Raw genomic sequence first — 26868 nt, 5'->3', positions numbered from 1 at the left:
CCCCTGTTTGGCTTAATCTGTGTTGCCATCACAATCCTGCCCCTTCCTCCCCTGGGAGGAGGAAACAGATTAGCTCTGGTCAGGAGAATAGCCAGGCATGGGTACTCTCTGACTGCGTTTGTAATGTTTCTGAGTTTCTGTTTTTCCCTGTCTAAATCTGTGTTTCCTGCACACTCCTGCACCTTCCTTACCTGGAGGGAGGGGGGGAACTGATTAGATCTGGTCAGGAGAATAGCCAGGCATGGGACTCAGGCATCTCCACCATTAGGGGTAACCCTGAGCAAAGGGCTAGCCCAGTGTGAGGGACACTATAGGAGCCCCCTGTCCCTCGTTATCCTGCAGTCACATTGTGATGCTTCATATTTAGCACTAATTGCTATGTTTTTTTTTTCCAAGGGGGCATGGCTCACAGAGTAATAATATAGAATAATATAAAGGCACGCCCCAGAGGATCCTTCAAACCACGCCCCCTTTATAAAGATCATATATGTCCTAAGCGAGCATATAGGTAGAAAACTAATATCTCACCACCATGTATAGCATTAGTTCTACTCAATGGAAATAAAAAAAAAAAACCCCAATAGAAATACAAAACTATTCTCAAAACGAAATATATATATTTTTAAAAAATAAACAATAAAACTACATGATCAATGCACTCCTGAGATGTTTCCTGGACTTTAATATTGAGGACCCCAGCGCCCCCACAATCAGCTTATCACTGGAAGTGAAACAGTGCCATATATTTATACTGGCCATGGATGGTACTGCAAGCTCTCTACTATACAAATATAAATGGATGACAGCTTGCAACACCTAGGGCCAAAGCACAGCGTACGGAGCAGTACCACACCTGATGGGCTCTGGTCCCTTCAACAAGTGGTGTTGGGAGTGAAACCCACACAGATCTGATTCTGAGTACTGAGCACCCGAGCATGGTAGTGCCCGCTCATCACTAGTTACGAGTACAGAGCACCTGAGCATGGTAGTGTCCGCTCATCACTAGTTACAAGTACTGAGCACCCGAGCATGGTAGGGCCCGCTCATCACTAGTTACGAGTACTGAGCACCTGAGCATGGTAGTGCCCGCTCATCACTAGTTACGAGTACTGAGCACCTGAGCATGGTAGTGCCCGCTCATCACTAGTTACGAGTACTGAGCACCTGAGCATGGTAGTGCCCGCTCATCACTAGTTACGAGTACTGAGCACCCGAGCATGGTAGTGCCCGCTCATCACTAGTTACCAGTACTGAGCACCCGAGCATGGTAGTGCCCGCTCATTACTAGTTACAAGTACTGAGCACCCGAGCATGGTAGTGCCCGCTCATCACTAGTTAGGAGTACTGAGCACCCGAGCATGGTAGTGCCCGCTCATCACTAGTTACGAGTACTGAGCACCCGAGCATGGTAGTGCCCGCTCATCACTAGTTAGGAGTACTGAGCACCCGAGCATGGTAGTGCCCGCTCATCACTAGTTACAAGTACTGAGCACTCGAGCATGGTAGTGCTCCCTCATCACTAGTTACGAGTACTGAGCACCCGAGCATGGCAGTGCCCGCTCATCACTAGTTACAAGTACTGAGCACTCGAGCATGGTAGTGCCCGCTCATCACTAGTTACGAGTATTGAGCACCCGAACATGGTAGTGCCCGCTCATCACTAGTTACGAGTATTGAGCACCTGAGCATGGTAGTGCCCGCTCATCACTAGTTACCAGTACTGAGCACCTGAGCATGGTAGTGCCCGCTCATCACTAGTTACGAGTACTGAACACCCGAGCATGGTAGTGCCCGCTCATCACTAGTTACGAGTACTGAACACCCGAGCAAAGTACTGAGCACCCGAGCATGGTAGTGCCCGCTCATCACTAGTTACGAGTACAGAGCACCCGAGCATGGTAGTGCCCGCTCATCACTAGTTACGAGTACTGAGCACCCGAGCTTGGTAGTGCCCGCTCATCACTAGTTACGAGTACAGAGCACCCGAGCATGGTAGTGCCCGCTCATCACTAGTTACGAGTACTGAACACCCGAGCACGGTAGTGCCCACTCATCACTAGTTACGAGTACTGAGCACCCGAGCATGGTAGTGCCCGCTCATCACTAGTTACAAGTATTGAGCACCGGAACATGGTAGTGCCCGCTCATCACTAGTTACAAGTATTGAGCACTCGAGCATGGTAGTGCCCGCTCATCACTAATGGTCTGTGTTCAGCAATCAGCTCAGAAAGAGACCAGAATCAGATTTACAAACAAGGAACGAGAACTCTGACAAATTTGAAGGTAACTCATTCAGTCCAAAACAAGAGCCATAGAAGGCAAACTGTTCACAATTCTTAAAGAATCTCAATTATAAAAAGCCCCAAATACATGCATTTACAGTAAGAAACAAATTGTCCCCAAAGGTGGACAACCTCCTTAAGGTCCCAGAAAATCATATTAAGTTACAAGAAGATATCAACATTCATATTCCGCCAAGTCATCAACAAGCATCATCACGAAGCTCTGACCAGATTACGGTTCATGATACTGAATAATGATATCTTACCTCCATCCATTGGCCCTGAGACTGCATAAGCAGCAGGACGCAAGGGTCCGACTTGTTGAGTGTGTCTCGGTCCAGCAGGTTCTTACAGCAAACTCGGAGCTCCACCTTAGACACACAGGTGGCTGTGACAACGCCTAGGGAAGACGGAGATGCCAAGTCTGAAACCTCATTCACCATCATCTTGCCAAAATCTAGAGGGGTTGCTGGATAAGGTTGTAATGGGAAATTAAGCAGGAAAGGATGGTGGTAATGATGATACGATTTCCGGAGGACAGTCAGGAAGAGGATCCCTTCTCCATGCAATGCCTGTTCTAGGGAATATCTGGACCATGGAAGTTCTCTGAAGACCTCTACAATAATGGATCCAAGGTTTGTCTATATATTTGTGCCTTGTGATTACGAATGAGGGTAAAGGAAGGTTGAAATGGAGGTCAATGTGTCATGCATTGATCGATCATGATGTATCTTAAGATCTTGGGATACATCTGCTAAAACAGGGACGATGCGACCTGAGATTTATGTATCTAGCGACTTCTAGAAGCTTAGTAGCCCAAGATCTACATTGGCTAATAAATCACACACCGCTTTGCTGCTCCGTCATGGTTGATGGTCCAAGTTCAACTCAAGCCCAAGAGTTAATCCAGATATGGAGCCAGAAATGACCCAACTGTCTGGACATCTACAAAACGATGATGAGCGGTCAACACTTGGGTCTTTGGTCTTCTCAATGACCAAAATTCTGGAGAAGTTCTTGTAGAAGATGAGATGGAATAAAGCAAAGGCTTTTAAGAGTCCAAGTCGTGCAAAAAGTAGAAGACCGATCAGTCTGAGAAGATGCACCAAGGGGCGGACATGTGAGCCGGCGAGAACCTGCAAAACAAAACATATGTCTGTCATGTATCTGCAGACTGGGATGATAGACCACAAGCCCACTCTCACGGAGGAGGGGACGCAGCCCGACCGTCCGGGCTGGACTGTACTAATAATGTGTCATCCACAGTTTGCATCATAATATTTCAATCAATGGCTTTCAGAGATGATTAAGGTCAATGTCGCACAGCACAGAGCGAATCGGAATATTTCACCCAACGATAATTCAATATCAGATTTCTGACTTCCTCTGTACTACAATAATCTCATGCAACATCTACTGCAATATGGCCAAGGCTGAGTCTGCTCATAACCACTGGATACACACGCTGCCAACACCTCCCGCAGAGACTTATCCGCCATGAGTAAGAAAGGATCAGACATGTCCAAATCCTACTGCCCCATCCTTCTTCCCCCAACATCTGTTAAGACTAGTGATGAGCAACCACTATCATACTCGGGTGCTTGGTACTCATAACAAGTTACCAGTACCGAGCACCTGAGCATGGTAGTGCCCACTCATCACTAGTTACAAGTACCGAGCACCCGAGCATGGTAGTGCCCGCTCATCACTAGTTATGAGTACCAAGCACCTGAGCATGGTAGTGCCCGCTCATCACTAGTTATGAGTACCAAGCACCTGAGCATGGTAGTGCCGCTCATCACTAGTTACGAGTACCAAGCACCTGAGCATGGTAGTGCCGCTCATCACTAGTTACGAGCACCAAGCACCCAAGCATGGCAGTGCCCGCTCATCACTAGTTACTAGTACCGAGCACCCGAGCATGGTAGTGCCCGCTCATCACTCGTTACGAGTACTGAGCACCCGAGCATGGTAGTACCCGCTCATCACTAGTTACGAGTACTGAGCACCTGAGCATGGTAGTGCCCGCTCATCACTAGTTACCAGTACTGAGCACCCGAGCATGGTAGTGTCCACTCATCACTAGTTACGAGTACTGAGCACCCGAGCATGGTAGTGCCCGCTCATCACTAGTTACGAGTACTGAGCACCCGAGCATGGTAGTGCCCGCTCATCACTAGTTACGAGTACATAGCACCCGAGCATGGTAGTGCCCGCTCATCACTAGTTACGAGTACTGAGCACCCGAGCCTGGTAGTGCCGCTCATAACTAGTTACAAGTACCGAGCACCCGAGCATGGTAGTGCCCGCTCATCACTAGTTACCAGTACCGAGCACCCGAGCATGGTAGTGCCCGCTCATCACTAGTTACAAGTACCGAGCACCCGAGCATGGTAGTGCTCACTCATCACTAGTTACCAGTACTGAGCACCCGAGCATGGTAGTGCCCGCTCATCACTAGTTACGAGTACAGAGCACCCAAGCATGGTAGTGCCCGCTCATCACTAGTTACGAGTACAGAGCACCCGAGCATGGTAGTGCCCGCTCATCACTAGTTACGAGTACAGAGCACCCGAGCATGGTAGTGTCTGCTCATCACTAGTTACGAGTACCGAGCACCCGAGCATGGTAGTGTCCGCTCATCACTAGTTACGAGTACTGAGCACCCGAGCATGGTAGTGCCCACTCATCACTAGTTACGAGTACTGAGCACCCGAGCATGGTAGTGCCCGCTCATCACTAGTTACGACTACTGAGCACCCGAGCATGGTAGTGCCCGCTGCTCATCACTAGTTACGAGTACTGAACACCCGAGCATGGTAGTGTCCGCTCATCACTAGTTACGAGTACCCGAGCATGGTAGTGCTCACTCATCACTAGTTACCAGTACTGAGCACCCGAGCATGGTAGTGCCCGCTCATCACTAGTTACGAGTACAGAGCACCCGAGCATGGTAGTGTCTGCTCATCACTAGTTACGAGTACCGAGCACCCGAGCATGGTAGTGTCCGCTCATCACTAGTTACGAGTACTGAGCACCCGAGCATGGTAGTGCCCACTCATCACTAGTTACGAGTACTGAGCACCCGAGCATGGTAGTGCCCGCTCATCACTAGTTACGACTACTGAGCACCCGAGCATAGTAGTGCCCGCTGCTCATCACTAGTTACGAGTACTGAACACCCGAGCATGGTAGTGCCCGCTCATCACTAGTTACGAGTACTGAGCACCCGAGCATGGTAGTGTCCGCTCATCACTAGTTACGAGTACCCGAGCATGGTAGTGCCTGCTCATCACTAGTTACCAGTACTGAGCACCCGAGCATGGTAGTGCCCGCTCATCACTAGTTACAAGTACAGAGCACCCGAGCATGGTAGTGTCCGCTCATCACTAGTTACGAGTACTGAGCACCCGAGCATGGTAGTGCCCACTCATCACTAGCTACGAGTACTGAGTACCCGAGCATGGTAGTGCCCGCTCATTACTAGTTACCAGTACTGAGCACCCGAGCATGGTAGTGCCTGCTCATCACTAGTTACCAGTACTGAGCACCCGAGCATGGTAGTGTCCACTCATCACTAGTTACGAGTACTGAGCACCCGAGCATGGTAGTGCCCGCTCATCACTAGCTACGAGTACTGAGCACCCGAGCATGGTAGTGCCCACTCATCACTAGTTACGAGTACTGAGCACCCGAGCATGGTAGTGCCCGCTCATCACTAGTTACGAGTACATAGCACCCGAGCATGGTAGTGCCCGCTCATCACTAGTTACGAGTACTGAGCACCCGAGCATGGTAGTGCCGCTCATAACTAGTTACAAGTACCGAGCACCCGAGCATGGTAGTGCCCGCTCATCACTAGTTACCAGTACCGAGCACCCGAGCATGGTAGTGCCCGCTCATCACTAGTTACAAGTACCGAGCACCCGAGCATGGTAGTGCTCACTCATCACTAGTTACCAGTACTGAGCACCCGAGCATGGTAGTGCCCGCTCATCACTAGTTACGAGTACAGAGCACCCGAGCATGGTAGTGCCCGCTCATCACTAGTTACGAGTACAGAGCACCCGAGCATGGTAGTGTCCGCTCATCACTAGTTACGAGTACTGAGCACCCGAGCATGGTAGTGCCCACTCATCACTAGTTACGAGTACTGAGCACCCGAGCATGGTAGTGCCCGCTCATCACTAGTTACGACTACTGAGCACCCGAGCATGGTAGTGCCCGCTGCTCATCACTAGTTACGAGTACTGAACACCCGAGCATGGTAGTGTCCGCTCATCACTAGTTACGAGTACCCGAGCATGGTAGTGCTCACTCATCACTAGTTACCAGTACTGAGCACCCGAGCATGGTAGTGCCCGCTCATCACTAGTTACGAGTACAGAGCACCCGAGCATGGTAGTGTCTGCTCATCACTAGTTACGAGTACCGAGCACCCGAGCATGGTAGTGTCCGCTCATCACTAGTTACGAGTACTGAGCACCCGAGCATGGTAGTGCCCACTCATCACTAGTTACGAGTACTGAGCACCCGAGCATGGTAGTGCCCGCTCATCACTAGTTACGACTACTGAGCACCCGAGCATGGTAGTGCCCGCTGCTCATCACTAGTTACGAGTACTGAACACCCGAGCATGGTAGTGTCCGCTCATCACTAGTTACGAGTACCCGAGCATGGTAGTGCCTGCTCATCACTAGTTACCAGTACTGAGCACCCGAGCATGGTAGTGCCCGCTCATCACTAGTTACAAGTACAGAGCACCCGAGCATGGTAGTGTCCGCTCATCACTAGTTACGAGTACTGAGCACCCGAGCATGGTAGTGCCCACTCATCACTAGCTACGAGTACTGAGTACCCGAGCATGGTAGTGCCCGCTCATTACTAGTTACCAGTACTGAGCACCCGAGCATGGTAGTGCCTGCTCATCACTAGTTACCAGTACTGAGCACCCGAGCATGGTAGTGCCCACTCATCACTAGTTACGAGTACTGAGCACCCGAGCATGGTAGTGATCACTCATCACTAGTTACGAGTACCGAGCAACCTATAATGGTAGTGCTCGCACATCACTAGTTACGAGTACTGAGCACCCGAGCATGGTAGTGCCCACTCATCACTAGTTACGAGTACCGAGCACCCGAGCATGGTAGTGCCCGCTCATCACTAGTTACCAATACTGAGCACCCGAGCATGGTAGTGCCCGCTCATCACTAGTTACGAGTACCGAGCACCCGAGCATGGTAGTGCCCACTCATCACTAGTTACCAGTACCGAGCACCCGAGCATGGTAGTACCTTTTTCACGTCTAGTGGTTTTTTTTCTTGCTTTTGATTTGCTCCAAATTCTTCCTCATGCTGTAATTTGCTCCTTTCTTAAAGTCTACAAGGGTTTGCTTGGTTTTGCCTTATATTCATCAATGTGAGCATTTTGGGGTTTTTCTCCAAATTATTTTAGCTGATTTATCATTTGGTACTTGTTAAATATTTGTGCAAATATACCGCGGTCCCTTTCCTGGAGTGTATTTTTTTTGTCCATCAGGAATTTGTGCTTAAACTTTGAAAAATATTAGCAAAAGATACAACTTTTTGCTATAAAAAGGCTTAAAAAAGCGTGAAAAAAACTTGTTTTTTTTACGTAAAATTCATTAACCATTTGTGCAATTTTGAAGAATTTGGCTTAAAGTATCAGAGAATGCCACGAGACAAGAAAAGGGAATTGCCCCAAAAAACGTAATGATGAATCGATGCCCTTAGTAGTTCATGCACCCCCTCGGGGCAGGCGCCAAATGAATGTAGGACAGGTGTTCTGTGGCATTAAGTCCATTTAGGTTGCTTGAATTAATCTTTATGTGAAACGCTGCATTAATAGGCATTGTAGCCCCTAGGGGATATAGATGACACCTGTGATAATGCTGCAGAAGCCCCCCCCCTGACACCGAATAAAGAGGAATCCCCTGCAGGCATCCGCCGGGAATAAGCAATCCTGCAGTGATGCCAAGGAGAATCCCACCACGACTCTCCCCACGGAATATGTGCACACGTCTAAATATATGTCGTGTCTATAAATACCCGGGTATAAAAATAAAAGTGTGATCTGCTTTTACGTAACAGCCAGAACGAGGTGTGAACGGCAGGGAAGGCAGAAGATGTACATACAAGGAACAAGAGAGTGGTTAGGGGCTAAATGCAATTACTCTCCCAAAATACAGAGGATCCCGGAAATAAGGGAAACCTCATGGATCCCCGGAGGAGCTGGCGAGTCTTTTGGACGAGTACAGCTGTCGTCATACCACACAATGACATCGCTCGCTCTCACTGCCAGTACCGGGAGAAGGAGAGCATCACCGTTCATCAGGGAGCTACGTGAGGCCAATCCTATGGAGCTTTGTTTTGAGAACAAGGCTCCATTAGTCACTCCCGGTCAGCGGCAGGCACGGAATTTCTCACGAGTGTATCTGTCGCTTACAGGGAGTGACTTATGGAGCTTTGTTCTCAGAACAAAGCTCCATAAGTCACTCAAGGTCAGTGGCGGGCAGGTAATTTCTCACAAGCGTATCTGCCTCTTACGGAGAGTGACTTATGGAGTCTTGTTCTGAGATACGCAGATATGCTCATGAGAAATTCCGTGCCTGCAGATGACCAGGAGTGACTTATGGAGCTTTGTTCTGAGAACAAAGCTCCTTAAGTCACTCCCCATAAGCAACAGATAAGCTTGTGAGAAATGTGTTGCCTGTTGCTGACCGAGAGTGACTTATAGAGCTTTGTTCTGAGAACAAGGCTCCATGAGTTACTCCTGGTAAGTGGCAGATACGCTCATAAGAAATTCCATGCCTGCCGCTGACCGAGAGTGACTTTTGGATCTTTGTTCTGAGAGCAAGGCTCCATAAGTCACTCCTGGTAAGCGGCAGATACTCTTGTGAAAAATTCGTTGCCTGTTGCTGACCAAGAGTGATCTATGGAGCTTTGTTCTGAGAACAAGGCTTCATAAGTCATTTGCGGTAAGCAACAGATATGCTCATGAGAAATTTGTTGCCTGTTGCTGACTGAAAGTGACTTATGGAGTTTTGTTTTGAGAATAAGGCTCCATAAGTCACTCCTGGTGACTTATGGAGTCTTGTTCTGAGATACACAGATATGCTCATAAGAAATTCCGTGCCTGCCACTGACCGAGAGTAACTTATGGAGCTTTGTTCTGAGAACAAAGCTCCTTAAGTCACTCCCCATAAGCAACAGATAAACTCATGAGAAATTCCGTAAGCGGCAAATACGCTCGTGAGAAATTCCGTGCCTGCCGCTGACCAATAGTGACTTATGGAGCTTTGTTCTGAGAACAAGGCTTCTTAAGTCACTCCTGGTAAGCGGCAGATACGCTCGTGAGAAATTACGTGCCTGCCGCTGACCGAGAGGGACTTGTGGAGCTTTGTCCTGAGAACAAGGCTCCATAAGTCACTCCTAGTAAGCGGCAGATATGCTTGTGAAAAATTTGTTGGCTGTTGCTGACCGAGAGTGACTTATGGAGCTTTGTTCTGAGAACAAAGCTCCATAAGTCACTCCCGGTAAGCAACAGATAAACTCATGAGAAATTCCATGCCTGCCGCTGACCGAGAGTGATTTATGGAGCTTTGTTCTGAGCACAAGGCTCCATAAGTCACTCCCGGTAAGTGGCAGATACACTTGTGAGAAATAACCATCGACCTTCCCAACTTGATAATATAAGCCCCCAACTTTACAGTTCAGGTTCCTCATCCCTTCATGGCACTAAATGAGCAAGGATGGTTGACCTTAGGGAGATCAACATCCACCACTGCGGAGACACCATCACGTGTTTCTCAACGCAGTGATTCTAGAGCAATGCCCCCTGGGAAATATTCAAAGCAAGAAGGCCTGCGGAGACACCATCACGTGTTTCTCAACGCTGGCAGGAAACTAGCCAGGTCTTTCACCGGGAAGGAACAACCACGGGAAGGGCAGTCTCCAGTCAAGGAGACCACCTATGCCAAACATGGTATCCATCCACAGACAGCCGTTTCGGGGTATTTGCCCCTCATCAGTGTGGAGTAGGAATCTGGCTAGTGGGACATTGCCTAGTAAAAGACTATGTGAGCAAGGATGGTTGACCTTAGGGAGATCAACATCCACCACTGCGGAGACACCATCACGTGTTTCTCAACGCAGTGATTCTAGAGCAATGCCCCCTGGGAAATATTCAAAGCAAGAAGGCCTGCGGAGACACCATTACGTGTTTCTCAACGCTGGCAGGAAACTAGCCAGGTCTTTCACCGGGAAGGAACAACCACGGGAAGGGCAGTCTCCAGTCAAGGAGACCACCTATGCCAAACATGGTATCCATCCACAGACAGCCGTTTCGGGGTATTTGCCCCTCATCAGTGTGGAGTAGGAATCTGGCTAGTGGGACATTGCCTAGTAAAAGACTATGTGAGCAAGGATGGTTGACCTTAGGGAGATCAACATCCACCACTGCGGAGACACCATCACGTGGATACCATGTTTGGCATAGGTGGTCTCCTTGACTGGAGACTGCCCTTCCCGTGGTTGTTCTTGCTTTGAATATTTCCCAGGGGGCATTGCTCTAGAATCACTGCGTTGAGAAACACGTGATGGTGTCTCCGCAGTGGTGGATGTTGATCTCCCTAAGGTCAACCATCCTTGCTCACATAGTCTTTTACTAGGCAATGTCCCACTAGCCAGATTCCTACTCCACACTGATGAGGGGCAAATACCCCGAAACGGCTGTCTGTGGATGGATACCATGTTTGGCATAGGTGGTCTCCTTGACTGGAGACTGCCCTTCCCGTGGTTGTTCCTTCCCGGTGAAAGACCTGGCTAGTTTCCTGCCAGCGTTGAGAAACACGTGATGGTGTCTCCGCAGGCCTTCTTGCTTTTCATGGCACTAAAAGGAGGACAAAAATGTTGTAGTGTGGCACAAAGGGGGACATTTCTGTATTGTGGCACTTTGTTTTCTAGTGGCTCTATTATTTGTAGGCTGGGACACAAATATTAAATATTAAAGTGTGGGGACACTATCTTCTCTAGAGGCATAAATGGGTTACATTACTGCATTGGGGCCTAAAGAACTTTTAATATCGTTTGGGGACATTGTTAGTGTGTGGAGACAGAGAGGGGACACTATAACCATGTGATAACAAAGAGGGGGCGGACTTGTGCAGATACAGAGGGGGCACTATTCTGATTTGAAGGTACAGAAGGGGCAAAATTATCATGCAAAAGCACAGAAGGGGCACTTTATCATGTGGAGGTACAGAGGGGGCACTTTTATCATGTGGTGGTACAAAGGGGACACTTATGGGGAGACGCAAAGGGGGCACTATTATCATGTAGAGGCATAGAAGGGCACTATTATGTGGAAACACAAGGGGCACTATTATGTGGAGGCACACAGAGGTGATATTATAATGTGAAGGCACAGAAGGGGCACTATTATCATGTGGAGGCATAGAAGGGCACTATTATGTGGAAACACAAGGGGCACTATTATGTGGAGGCACACAGAGGTGATATTATAATGTGAAGGCACAGAAGGGGCACTATTATCATGTGGAGGCATAGAAGGGCACTATTATGTGGAAACACTGAAGGGGCATTATTATGTGGAGGCACACAGAAGAGGCACTATAATGTGGAAACACAAGGGGCACTATTATGTGGAAACACAAGGGGCACTATTATGTGGAAACACAGAAGGGGCACTATTATGTGGAAACACAGAAGAGGCACTATTATGTGGAAACACAAGGGGCACTATTATGTGGAAACACAAGGGGCACTATTATGTGGAAACACAAGGGGCACTATTATGTGGAAACACAGAAGAGGCACTATTATGTGGAAACACAGAAGGGGCACTATTATGTGGAAACACAGAAGGGGCACTATTATGTGGAAACACAGAAGGGGCACTATTATGTGGAGGCACATAGAAGGGGCACTATTATGTGGAGGCACACAGAAGGGGCACTATTATGTGGAGGCACACAGAAGGGGCACTATTATGTGGAAACACAGAAGGGGCACTATTATGTGGAAACACAGAAGGGGCACTATTATGTGGAAACACAGAAGGGGCACTATTATATGGAGGCGCAGAGAGGGCAATATTAACATATGAAGGATCACAAGGGGCAACGGAAACCATGTATAACTGGTATTACCACTACATGGTCACTGTATGGTGGTAGTATTAATGTTACATAGGGCTGTGGGAAACATCTACTAAATTATTCATACTCAGAATTCTCACTGTTATCAGTCGTGTTATACAGGGCTCAATATCATATCTAATCCACTATTTCCCGTACTTATCTGTACTCAGAGCATTATCACTGTCTTATCTGTTGTGTTACATAGGACTGCAGGTGACATCTACATTATCTGTAGAAAGTTATCACTGTGATAGATAGATAGATAGATAGATAGAGGGATAGAGGGATAGAGGGATAGAGGGATAGAGGGATAGAGGGATAGAGGGATAGAGGGATAGAGGGATAGAGGGGTAGAGGGATAGAGGGGTAGAGGGATAGAGGGGTAGAGGGGTAGAGGGATAGAGGGGTAGAGGGATAGAGGGATAGAGGGATAGAGGGATAGAGGGGTAGAGGGGTAGAGGGGTAGAGGGGTAGAGGGGTAGAGGGGTAGAGGGGTAGAGGGATAGAGGGATAGAGGGGTAGAGGGATAGAGGGATAGAGGGGTAGAGGGATAGATGGATAGATGGATAGATGGATAGATGGATAGATGGATGGATAGATAGATAGAGGGCTAGATAGAACGATAGAGGGATAGATGGATAGATGGATGGATAGATAGATAGAGGGCTAGATAGAACGATAGAGGGATAGATAGAGGGATAGATAGATAGATAGATCCCAGATCCCAGAGACCGCAGGACCCTGAGCCGATATAGACTCAGTGCCCACAGTCTAGCCATCGAATCCGGCCGACACAAGCAGAGCTACAAGCCCAGGGAGGACAGACTGTGCCAACACTGTGACCTGGAGGCCCTGGAGGATGAAACCCACTTCCTGCTACACTGCACCAAGTACTCAGCAGTGAGGGACACTCACTTCAGGAGACTCTCCCATCTCTTCCCGGATTTCAGCTCCATGAAGGAGGAAGAGAAAACATATATCCTGCTGGGGGAAGAAGAGAGCGCAGTGGAGATAGCAGCGCGGTGTGTGAGCGAATGTCATAGACTTCCAGAAAGAGAACTATGATAAGTCATGGACTTCCATAGCCCCCCATCCCAGATGTGGCCCCCCCAATCCCCACCCTGGATATGCCCCAACCACCGTTACTACAGTCCCCACCCTGGATATGCCCCCTCATAAGCCATGGACTTCCATAGCCCCCATCCTAGAAGTGCCCCCACAGTCCCCACCCTGGATGTGCCCCATCCATCCTTCCTACAGTCCCCACCCACCATCCCCACAGCCCCAGTCCCTAATGTACACTTGCTTTGGCAAAACTAATTTGTATTTGGTCCTGCCAATAAAGCTTATTTGATTTGATTTGATTTGATTTGATAGATAGAGGGATAGATAGATAGATAGAGGGATAGATAGATAGATAGATAAACAGATAGATAGATAGAGAGGGATAGATAGATAGATAGATAGATAGATAGATAGAGAGGGATAGATAGATAGATAGATAGATAGATAGATAGAGGGATAGATAGATAGAGGGATAGATAGATAGATAGATAGATAGTGTCACGCTCCCCGGGTCCCCTGCGCTGCCCTCCGGCTCACCGGTCACGCTCCCCGGCTCCCCTGCCTCGCTTCCCGGGTCCTCGGTCCGGTCACCGCCGCTCCCCCGCTCTCCAGCAGCCATTGCCGGCGCGTCCCCGGCGTCCTGGTCCCCGCTCCCGGCGCCCGTCGGCTTCCCAGCCCCAGCCCGGCCCTGCTGCTTCCTCCTCGCAGCTTCCTGCCCTGGCTTCTGGCACTCGGGCCGCGCGCATGCGCATTAGGGCGCGCGCGCGGTCATTGACCCTTTCTTAAAGGGCCAGCGTCCATTAACAGGAAATGATGCAAACAGGTACAGGGTATAAAGGTGTTTAATGTCCAAGGGGGCGGGGCCTGATCTTCGTGTTTCTTAAGCTAGAAGTCAGGTCTCCTGGTGTCGCTGTGATATACTCACCTATCTCTCTTGTAGAGCCGTGCCTGCCTCGCCATCCGGTCCTGCCGAATCCCGAACCCCGAACGCTGTCCATCTGCCATCCTGACAGTCCGTACCATCTCGGATCCCTGCGGTGACCCGTCATCTCGCTCCAAAGGTTCCGGACCCCGCCTGACATCTTCTCGGCTTCCGAACCTGAGCTGCGTCACCCGGACTACCATCAGTGACTCCGTGGTCCCAGGGACTTCTCCGTTATACTCGTGTGCACGGACTGTTCTGCTGCCTATAGTGCTCCAGCTACCGGACCCCTTACCACCATCTAGGAGTTCGGCCCAGTGGATCCACCTCCTGGGTCTGCCCGTCCACCTGGCCCTGACAGATAGATAGATAGATAGAGGGATAGATAGATAGAGGGATAGATAGATAGAGGGATAAATAGATAGATAGATAGATGGATAGATAGATAGAGGGATAGATAGATAGAGGGATAAATAGATAAATAGATAGATAGATAGATAGATAGATAGAGGGATAGATAGATAGAGGGATAGATAGATAGATAGAGGGATAGATAGAGGGATAGATAGATAGATAGATAGATAGATAGATAGATAGATAGATAGATAGATAGATAGATAGATAGATAGATAGATAGATAGATAGATGGATGGATGGATGGATGGATGGATGGATGGATGGATGGATGGATAGATAGATGGATAGATAGATAGATAGATAGATAGAGGGATAGATAGAGGGATAGATAGAGGGATAGATAGAGGGATAGATAGAGGGATAGATAGAGGGATAGATAGATAGAGGGATAGATAGAGGGATATTTGGGTGCAGGGAGCTTAGCTCCGGGGGTTTATCTGTTGTCCTCTTTCGCCCCCTCAGAGCTGCGCATCATTTTTTTTGTCATTTTATAAGAAAACACAATTTTCCTACCACAGAACAATCCTGACACGAGGACTGAATGTAGTTATAAGGAACGGCGGAGCGGGGATGACACTGACAGCAGGCGGTGTATATATATATATCTGCTTCATAACGGGAAAATGATAAGAAGAGCAGGCAAAACTGATGTCACAGGTCACACAGACGTATAGAGACACCGAACATGTGAGACAGAAATATACAGCAGATATGGAATATGGCAAAGGTGATATATCACATAAAACATGTACATATATAGCAGATGGGAGGCGAGAAGGAACATAAAGCTAATATAAATACATAAATATGTATATGTAGATGTGATATAACACAGGGACATGTACAGATGTGATATAACACAGGGACATGTACAGATGTGATATAACACAGGAGACATGTACAGATGTGATATAACACAGGGACATGTACAGATGTGATATAACACAGGAGACATGTACAGATGTGATATAACACAGGGACATGTACAGATGTGATATAACACAGGGACATGTACAGATGTGATATAACACAGGGACATGTACAGATGTGATATAACACAGGGACATGTACAGATGTGATATAACACAGGGACATGTACAGATGTGATATAACACAGGAGACATGTACAGATGTGATATAACACAGGGGACATGTACAGATGTGATATAACACAGGGGACATGTACAGATGTGATATAACACAGGAGACATGTACAGATGTGATATAACACAGGGGACATGTACAGATGTGATATAACACAGGGGACATGTACAGATGTGATATAACACAGGAGACATGTACAGATGTGATATAACACAGGGGACATGTACAGATGTGATATAACACAGGGGACATGTACAGATGTGATATAACACAGGAGACATGTACAGATGTGATATAACACAGGAGACATGTACAGATGTGATATAACACAGGAGACATGTACAGATGTGATATAACACAGGGGACATGTACAGATGTGATATAACACAGGGGACATGTACAGATGTGATATAACACAGGGGACATGTACAGATGTGATATAACACAGGAGACATGTACAGATGTGATATAACACAGGGGACATGTACAGATGTGATATAACACAGGAGACATGTACAGATGTGATATAACACAGGGACATGTACAGATGTGATATAACACAGGAGACATGTACAGATGTGATATAACACAGGGGACATGTACAGATGTGATATAACACAGGAGACATGTATAGATGTGATATAACACAGGAGACATGTATAGATGTGATATAACACAGGAGACATGTATAGATGTGATATAACACAGGGACATGTACAGATGTGATATAACACAGGGGACATGTACAGATGTGATATAACACAGGGACATGTACAGATGTGATATAACACAGGGACATGTACAGATGTGATATAACACAGGAGACATGTACAGATGTGATATAACACAGGGACATGTACAGATGTGATATAACACAGGGACATGTACAGATGTGATATAACACAGGAGACATGTACAGATGTGATATAACACAGGAGACATGTACAGATGTGATATAACACAGGGACATGTACAGATGTGATATAACACAGGAGACATGTATAGATGTGATATAACACAGGAGACATGTACAGATGTGATATAACACAGGGACATGTACAGATGTGATATAACACAGGGGACATGTACAGATGTGATATAACACAGGGACATGTACAGATGTGATATAACACAGGGGACATGTACAGATGTGATATAACACAGGGGACATGTACAGATGTGATATAACACAGGGGACATGTACAGATGTGATATAACACAGGGACATGTACAGATGTGATATAACACAGGGGACATGTACAGATGTGATATAACACAGGGACATGTACAGATGTGATATAACACAGGAGACATGTACAGATGTGATATAACACAGGAGACATGTACAGATGTGATATAACACAGGGGACATGTACAGATGTGATATAACACAGGGACATGTACAGATGTGATATAACACAGGGGACATGCACAGATGTGATATAACACAGGGGACATGTACAGATGTGATATAACACAGGAGACATGTACAGATGTGATATAACACAGGGACATGTACAGATGTGATATAACACAGGAGACATGTACAGATGTGATATAACAGAGGGGACATGTACAGATGTGATATAACACAGGGACATGTACAGATGTGATATAACACAGGGGACATGTACAGATGTGATATAACACAGGAGACATGTACAGATGTGATATAACACAGGGACATGTACAGATGTGATATAACACAGGGACATGTACAGATGTGATATAACACAGGGGACATGTACAGATGTGATATAACACAGGGACATGTACAGATGTGATATAACACAGGGGACATGTACAGATGTGATATAACACAGGGGACATGTACAGATGTGATATAACACAGGGGACATGTACAGATGTGATATAACACAGGGGACATGTACAGATGTGATATAACACAGGGGACATGTACAGATGTGATATAACACAGGAGACATGTACAGATGTGATATAACACAGGGGACATGTACAGATGTGATATAACACAGGAGACATGTACAGATGTGATATAACACAGGGACATGTACAGATGTGATATAACACAGAGACATGTACAGATGTGATATAACACAGGGACATGTACAGATGTGATATAACACAGGGGACATGTACAGATGTGATATAACACAGGGACATGTACAGATGTGATATAACACAGGGGACATGTACAGATGTGATATAACACAGGGACATGTACAGATGTGATATAACACAGGGGACATGTACAGATGTGATATAACACAGGGGACATGTACAGATGTGATATAACACAGGAGACATGTACAGATGTGATATAACACAGGGACATGTACAGATGTGATATAACACAGGAGACATGTACAGATGTGATATAACACAGGGACATGTACAGATGTGATATAACACAGGGGACATGTACAGATGTGATATAACACAGGAGACATGTACAGATGTGATATAACACAGGGACATGTACAGATGTGATATAACACAGGGGCATGTACAGATGTGATATAACACAGGGGACATGTACAGATGTGATATAACACAGGGGACATGTACAGATGTGATATAACACAGGGGACATGTACAGATGTGATATAACACAGGAGACATGTACAGATGTGATATAACACAGGGGACATGTACAGATGTGATATAACACAGGGGACATGTACAGATGTGATATAACACAGGGACATGTACAGATGTGATATAACACAGGGGCATGTACAGATGTGATATAACACAGGGGACATGTACAGATGTGATATAACACAGGGGACATGTACAGATGTGATATAACACAGGGGACATGTACAGATGTGATATAACACAGGGGACATGTACAGATGTGATATAACACAGGGACATGTACAGATGTGATATAACACAGGGACATGTACAGATGTGATATAACACAGGAGACATGTACAGATGTGATATAACACAGGGACATGTACAGATGTGATATAACACAGGAGACATGTACAGATGTGATATAACACAGGGGACATGTACAGATGTGATATAACACAGGGACATGTACAGATGTGATATAACACAGGGGACATGTACAGATGTGATATAACACAGGAGACATGTACAGATGTGATATAACACAGGGGACATGTACAGATGTGATATAACACAGGGGACATGTACAGATGTGATATAACACAGGGACATGTACAGATGTGATATAACACAGGAGACATGTACAGATGTGATATAACACAGGGACATGTACAGATGTGATATAACACAGGGACATGTACAGATGTGATATAACACAGGGACATGTACAGATGTGATATAACACAGGGGACATGTACAGATGTGATATAACACAGGGACATGTACAGATGTGATATAACACAGGGACATGTACAGATGTGATATAACACAGGGGACATGTACAGATGTGATATAACACAGGGGACATGTACAGATGTGATATAACACAGGGGACATGTACAGATGTGATATAACACAGGAGACATGTACAGATGTGATATAACACAGAGACATGTACAGATGTGATATAACACAGGGACATGTACAGATGTGATATAACACAGGGGACATGTACAGATGTGATATAACACAGGAGACATGTACAGATGTGATATAACACAGAGACATGTACAGATGTGATATAACACAGGGACATGTACAGATGTGATATAACACAGGGGACATGTACAGATGTGATATAACACAGGGACATGTACAGATGTGATATAACACAGGGGACATGTACAGATGTGATATAACACAGGGACATGTACAGATGTGATATAACACAGGGGACATGTACAGATGTGATATAACACAGGGACATGTACAGATGTGATATAACACAGGAGACATGTACAGATGTGATATAACACAGAGACATGTACAGATGTGATATAACACAGGGACATGTACAGATGTGATATAACACAGAGACATGTACAGATGTGATATAACACAGGGGACATGTACAGATGTGATATAACACAGGGACATGTACAGATGTGATATAACACAAGGGACATGTACAGATGTGATATAACACAGGAGACATGTACAGATGTGATATAACACAGGGACATGTACAGATGTGATATAACACAGGAGACATGTACAGATGTGATATAACACAGGGGACATGTACAGATGTGATATAACACAGGGACATGTACAGATGTGATATAACACAGGAGACATGTACAGATGTGATATAACACAGGGACATGTACAGATGTGATATAACACAGGAGACATGTACAGATGTGATATAACACAGGAGACATGTACAGATGTGATATAACACAGGGACATGTACAGATGTGATATAACACAGGGGACATGTACAGATGTGATATAACACAGGAGACATGTACAGATGTGATATAACACAGGGGACATGTACAGATGTGATATAACACAGGGACATGTACAGATGTGATATAACACAGGAGACATGTACAGATGTGATATAACACAGGGGACATGTACAGATGTGATATAACACAGGGACATGTACAGATGTGATATAACACAGGAGACATGTACAGATGTGATATAACACAGGGGACATGTACAGATGTGATATAACACAGGGACATGTACAGATGTGATATAACACAGGAGACATGTACAGATGTGATATAACACAGGGGACATGTACAGATGTGATATAACACAGGGGACATGTACAGATGTGATATAACACAGGGACATGTACAGATGTGATATAACACAGGGGACATGTACAGATGTGATATAACACAGGGACATGTACAGATGTGATATAACACAGGAGACATGTACAGATGTGATATAACACAGGGACATGTACAGATGTGATATAACACAGGGACATGTACAGATGTGATATAACACAGGGACATGTACAGATGTGATATAACACAGGGGACATGTACAGATGTGATATAACACAGGGACATGTACAGATGTGATATAACACAGGGACATGTACAGATGTGATATAACACAGGGGACATGTACAGATGTGATATAACACAGGGGACATGTACAGATGTGATATAACACAGGGGACATGTACAGATGTGATATAACACAGGAGACATGTACAGATGTGATATAACACAGAGACATGTACAGATGTGATATAACACAGGGGACATGTACAGATGTGATATAACACAGGAGACATGTACAGATGTGATATAACACAGGAGACATGTACAGATGTGATATAACACAGGAGACATGTACAGATGTGATATAACACAGGGACATGTACAGATGTGATATAACACAGAGACATGTACAGATGTGATATAACACAGGGACATGTACAGATGTGATATAACACAGGGGACATGTACAGATGTGATATAACACAGGGGACATGTACAGATGTGATATAACACAGGGACATGTACAGATGTGATATAACACAGGGGACATGTACAGATGTGATATAACACAGGGACATGTACAGATGTGATATAACACAGGGACATGTACAGATGTGATATAACACAGGGACATGTACAGATGTGATATAACACAGGGACATGTACAGATGTGATATAACACAGGGGACATGTACAGATGTGATATAACACAGGGGACATGTACAGATGTGATATAACACAGGGACATGTACAGATGTGATATAACACAGGGACATGTACAGATGTGATATTATTCCGCTCTTCACTATCTGAGCCTCTTGTTCTCTGAGTCATATAGGCTTTTATAACAAGGTGTCAGTGAGTCACCGTCAGATCCGAACATTCAGGTTATAAACACCTTATATCCCAGCTGAGCCCCCAATTCCTTCCCAATGTAGCGTCGCCCTCCGTTATGTCCGGAGTTGTGCTGCTCACTATAGGAGATTAGTTGCCTTGAGATTATACAGTGGCAGCACCCACATTTATCATTTGCACCCCTATATATTTCATACACATTCAGTCACATAAAGCATTGTGTGTAATGTGCATAGCCCCCCATAATATTGCTACTGTCTAACTCAATGTACCCCAAAAGTTTAGCAAACTCATCTCCTCCTCTCACAGTACCTCACTTCTCTCTGCTGTATCCTCACTTGCTGTACACCTCCACGACCATCCCAATAAAATACTCCTTTTACCCTAAGTTTAGGGTGCACCCCAGTTGCTTCTTTCGACTGATGTTACACCCCGATTTTCATTCTATTGGTCTCCTATCATATCTAACACAGATTGCTCCAGCCCGCCCAGTTCAGCCGTGCTCCACTTCTTTCCACAATGTCATGTTATAGCTCTCCTCGCTTGATTCCCACCTCATAGTGCACCCCCAAATCCCTATCCTGTACTCCACTAATCTTCCTTATCTCGTGATGCACCCCACTCATCTCCCTCATCCCATACTGCACCCCACTAATCTTCATCCTCTCTTCTTCCATGTTGCATCCCCTAATATACCACTTTCATGCTGCACCTCACTAATTTCCCTAATCTCGTGCTGCACTGCCTAATCTCCCTCTTTCCATGCTGCTAAATCTCCCTCCTTTTATAGTGCACCCCCTAATCTACCTTCTTCCACACTGTACCCCCTAAACTTCCTTCTTCCATGCTACACGTCCGTAATCTCCCTCCTTCCATGTTGCACCCCATAATCTCCCTTCTTCCATGCTGCACCTCCTAATCTTCCTCCTTCCATGCTAAATGTCCGTAATCTCCCTCCTTCCATGTTGCACCCCATAATCTCCCTTTTTTATGGTGCACTCCCTAATCTTCCTCTTTCCATGCTGCACCCCCTAATCTTTCTCCTTCCATGCTGCACCCCATAATATCCCTCCTTTTATGGTGCACTCCCTAAACTTCCTCCTTCCATGCTGCACCCCATAATATCTCTCCTTTTATGGTGCACCCCCTAATCTTCCTCCTTCCATGCTGCACCCCCTAATCTTCTTCCTTCCATGCTGCACCCCCTAATCTCCCTCCTTCCATGATGCACCCCCTAATCTCCCTCCTTCCATGATGCACCCCTAATCTCCCTCCTTCCATGCTGCACCTCATAATATCCCTCCTTTTATGGTGCACCCCCTAATCTTCCTCCTTCCATGCTGCACCCCCTAATCTTCTTCCTTCCATGCTGCACCCCCTAATCTCCCTCCTTCCATGATGCACCCCCTAATCTCCCTCCTTCCATGATACACCCCCTAATCTCCCTCCTTCCATGATGCACCCCCTAATCTCCCTCCTTCCATGATGCACCCCCTAAACTCCCTCCTTCCATGATGCACCCCTAATCTCCCTCCTTCCACGCTGCACCCCCTAATCTCCCTCCTTCCATGATGCACCCCTTACTTTCCCTCCTTCCACGCTGCCGCCCCTAATCTCCCTCCTTCCATGCTGCACCCCTTATTCCATGCTTCACCCCTTAATCTCTTTCATTCCATGCTGCATCCCCTCTCCCTCCTTCAATGCTGCACCCCCTAATCTCCCTCTTTCCATACTGCACCCAATCCTCTTATTTAACTTTTCACTTCTCTCAACCTACGTTTCCCCCCTTCTCAAACCTTTCCATCAATTCTGCACCCCACTTTAATCACAATACCACATACTGTCCCCCACTTTTCATCGCCCTCACCTAATTTGTCCCCTTATCTTTTCATTTCAAACATAACATGCATTACGTAACATCCCTCACCCCCCTAATATACTGCACCCTGATTCTTCTCATCTCCCTTATCTATTGCTGTATGAGAATTTCCATACCTGCCTAATCTTATGATGTACCCCACTTCATTATCCTCTATACCATGCTGTACCCCACTTCATTATCCTCTATACCATGCTGTACCCCACTTCATTATCCTCTATACCTTGCTGTACCCCACTTCATTATCCTCTATACCATGCTGTAGCCCACTTTATTATCCTCTATACCATGTTGTACACCACTTCATTATCCTCTATACCATGCTGTACCCCACTTCATTATCCTCTATACCATGCTGTAACCCCCTTCATTATCCTCTATACCTTGTTGTACCCCACTTCATTATCCTCTATACCATGCTGTACCCCACTTTATTATCCTCTATACCTTGTTGTCCCCCACTTCATTATCCTCTATACCATGCTGTACACCACTTCATTATCCTCTATACCATGCTGTACACCACTTCATTATCCTCTATACCATGCTGTACACCACTTCATTATCCTCTATACCATGCTGTACCCCACTTCATTATCCTCTATACCATGCTGTACACCACTTCATTATCCTCTATACCATGCTGTACCCCACTTCATTATCCTCTATACCATGCTGTACACCACTTCATTATCCTCTATACCATGCTGTACCCCACTTCTTTATCCTCTATACCATGCTGTATCCCCTTCAGTATCCTCTATACCATGCTGTATCCCCTTCATTATCCTCTATACAATGCTGTACCCCCACTTCATTATCCTCCATACCATGCTGCACCCCACTTCATTATCCTCTATACCATGCTGTACCCCACTCCTTACATTAGCCGTCCTCCTGATATGCTGCACCCCACTTTTTGAGCTCACATTTCTCAGCTCCCCAATTATCACTACTCCCTCCTTCTTATACTGACATGATGTGCGGACCCTCTTCTTATTCCGATCTTTCAGATTTGATTTTACACCCCAATTTTTCACTTGATTTCTTCCTCTCATCTATTGGTGTACCCCACTTTTTAACTTCTTCCCTCTACTCACCCTTGTTTCTTGTTGCACCCCACTTTTCTACATCCCTTGTTCCATGACTTATCTCTCCTGCCTCCTGGGGTACACCACCTCTTATCCTCCCGTTCTTCTCATCTTATACCGTCCCCCAATTTTCTGACCTTTCTTGCTGTACCCCACCTCTTATGTTCATATCCCTTTATTGTGTGCAACCTCTTCACTAATTTGAACCCCAAATCCTTGCGCCCCACTCACCCCCTCCTCCCCGTATAGCATTGACTGTTGTTCCATCTCTATGGAGCCCCCGACACCCCACCCTCACAATACATCCCCCACACGCGTTACTTCTTCACCCCATATAACATCCTACAAAGTCCCCACCCTGAGGCTTCCCCTTCCCACATCTTAAGTGACTTCTTCCCAAATTCAGGCAAACCCCACTCTCACGTGCCACGATGACTCCTATTGTTGGTTTTCTTGTGGTTTTGAAGAAACCTCAAATCTCCTGTTTACGTCTTCTGCATAAAAAAAGGTCTTTAACCCTCCAAGTGTAGGATTTCGTCTATGCCCCCTCCTGCCCCAGCGTACAAGGTGCCCAGTGGCAGCGAAGGGCTCAGGTGCCCAGGTTGGGCCATTTTTGCTCTCACCTGCTGTATCCTTGCCTCCTGGGCTGGAGTGCTGGTCCAGAGCTGATCCGTGCGGAGTCGCCTGCTCGCTATCTGGCTCTGTATTCCTCAGACTATCGCACAGCTTGCACTTCGTGCTGTACACCCATAGACGGAGCCCTCTCCTACACTAACCCCTTCATTGCCAGGCTTCCCTGCACAGCTGATCCCCACCAACATGCCTGGTCTCATTATAAGCAATGCTAAATGCTCATGTATATCCTAGAAAGGTGCATATAAAGGGATACAACTGATTGTGTGCTATATCACGGAGCATTGCTTTTAGGGGAGAATATATCGGTAATACGAAGATCCTTTTTACATTATACAGCTATAGGGACCCCTCTGGAGAGAGTTCAGCACATGACCATTAAAGATGCTCGGTACTCACAACTAGTGATGAGCGGGCACTACCATGTTCGGGTGCTCTGTACTGGTAACTAGTGATGAGCGGGCACTACCATGCTCGGGTGCTCAGTACTGGTAACTAGTGATGAGCGGGCACTACCATGCTCAGGTGTTCTGTACTTGTAACTAGTGATGAGCGGGCACTACCATGCTCGGGTGCTCAGTACTGGTAACTAGTGATGAGCGGGCACTACCATGCTCAGGTGTTCTGTACTTGTAACTAGTGATGAGCGGGCACTACCATGCTCGGGTGCTCTGTACTTTTAACTAGTGATGAGTGGGCACTACCATGCTCAGGTGTTCTGTACTTGTAACTAGTGATGAGCGGGCACTACCATGCTCGGGTGCTCAGTACTGGTAACTAGTGATGAGCGGGCACTACCATGCTCGGGTGATCAGTACTCGTAACTAGTGATGAGCGGGCACTACCACGCTCAGGTGCTCTGTACTTTTAACTAGTGATGAGTGGGCACTACCATGCTCAGGTGTTCTGTACTTGTAACTAGTGATGAGCGGGCACTACCATGCTCGGGTGCTCAGTACTGGTAACTAGTGATGAGTGGGCACTACCATGCTCAGGTGTTCTGTACTTGTAACTAGTGATGAGCGGGCACTACCATGCTCAGGTGCTCCGTAATTGTAACTAGTGATGAGCGGGCACTACCACGTCCGGGTGCTCTGTACTTGTAACTAGTGATGAGCGGGCACTACCATGCTCAGGTGCTCTGTACTTGTAACTAGTGATGAGCGGGCACTACCACGCTCAGGTGCTCTGTACTTGTAACTAGTGATGAGCGGGCACTACCATGCTCGGGTGCACAGTACTTGTAACTAGTGATGAGCGGGCACTACCATGCTCGGGGGCTCAGTACTCGTAACTAGTGATGAGCGGGCACTACCATGCTCGGGTGTTACTGGTAACTAGTGATGAGCGGGCACTACCATGCTCGGGTGCTTAGTACTCGTAACTAGTGATGAACAGGCACTACCATGCTCGGGTGCTCTGTACTCGTAAGTAGTGATGAGCGAGCACTAACATGCTCGGGTGCTCAATACTCGTAACTAGTGATGAGCGGGCACTACCATGCTCGGGTGCTCAGTACTGGTAACTAGTGATGAGTGGGCACTACCATGCTCA

General features: G+C 46.5%; 1 protein-coding gene across 2 annotated transcripts in view; it reads right to left on the bottom strand.

The window, feature by feature from the left end:
- The window catches only part of CPNE7 (copine 7), a 123868-nt gene extending 98459 nt beyond the window's left edge, over positions 1-25409 (bottom strand). The window contains exons 1-3 of one of the 2 annotated variants that reach the window (XM_075325958.1): positions 25305-25409; positions 3131-3418; positions 2549-2682 (exon numbers count right to left, since the gene is read on the bottom strand). In XM_075325958.1, coding sequence (XP_075182073.1) covers positions 2549-2682; positions 3131-3149 — 153 coding nt within the window. In that variant the 5' untranslated portion in view covers positions 3150-3418; positions 25305-25409. Of the gene's footprint in view, positions 1-2548; positions 3419-25304 lie in introns of both variants that reach the window. The other variant, XM_075325957.1, reaches the window with a different exon arrangement.
- Positions 25410-26868: the final 1459 nt, after the last annotated feature.

This window comes from Anomaloglossus baeobatrachus, chromosome 10, assembly GCF_048569485.1.
Source record: "Anomaloglossus baeobatrachus isolate aAnoBae1 chromosome 10, aAnoBae1.hap1, whole genome shotgun sequence".
NCBI classification, from domain to species: Eukaryota; Metazoa; Chordata; class Amphibia; order Anura; family Aromobatidae; genus Anomaloglossus; species Anomaloglossus baeobatrachus.
This window is presented reverse-complemented; position numbering and strand designations above follow the sequence as displayed.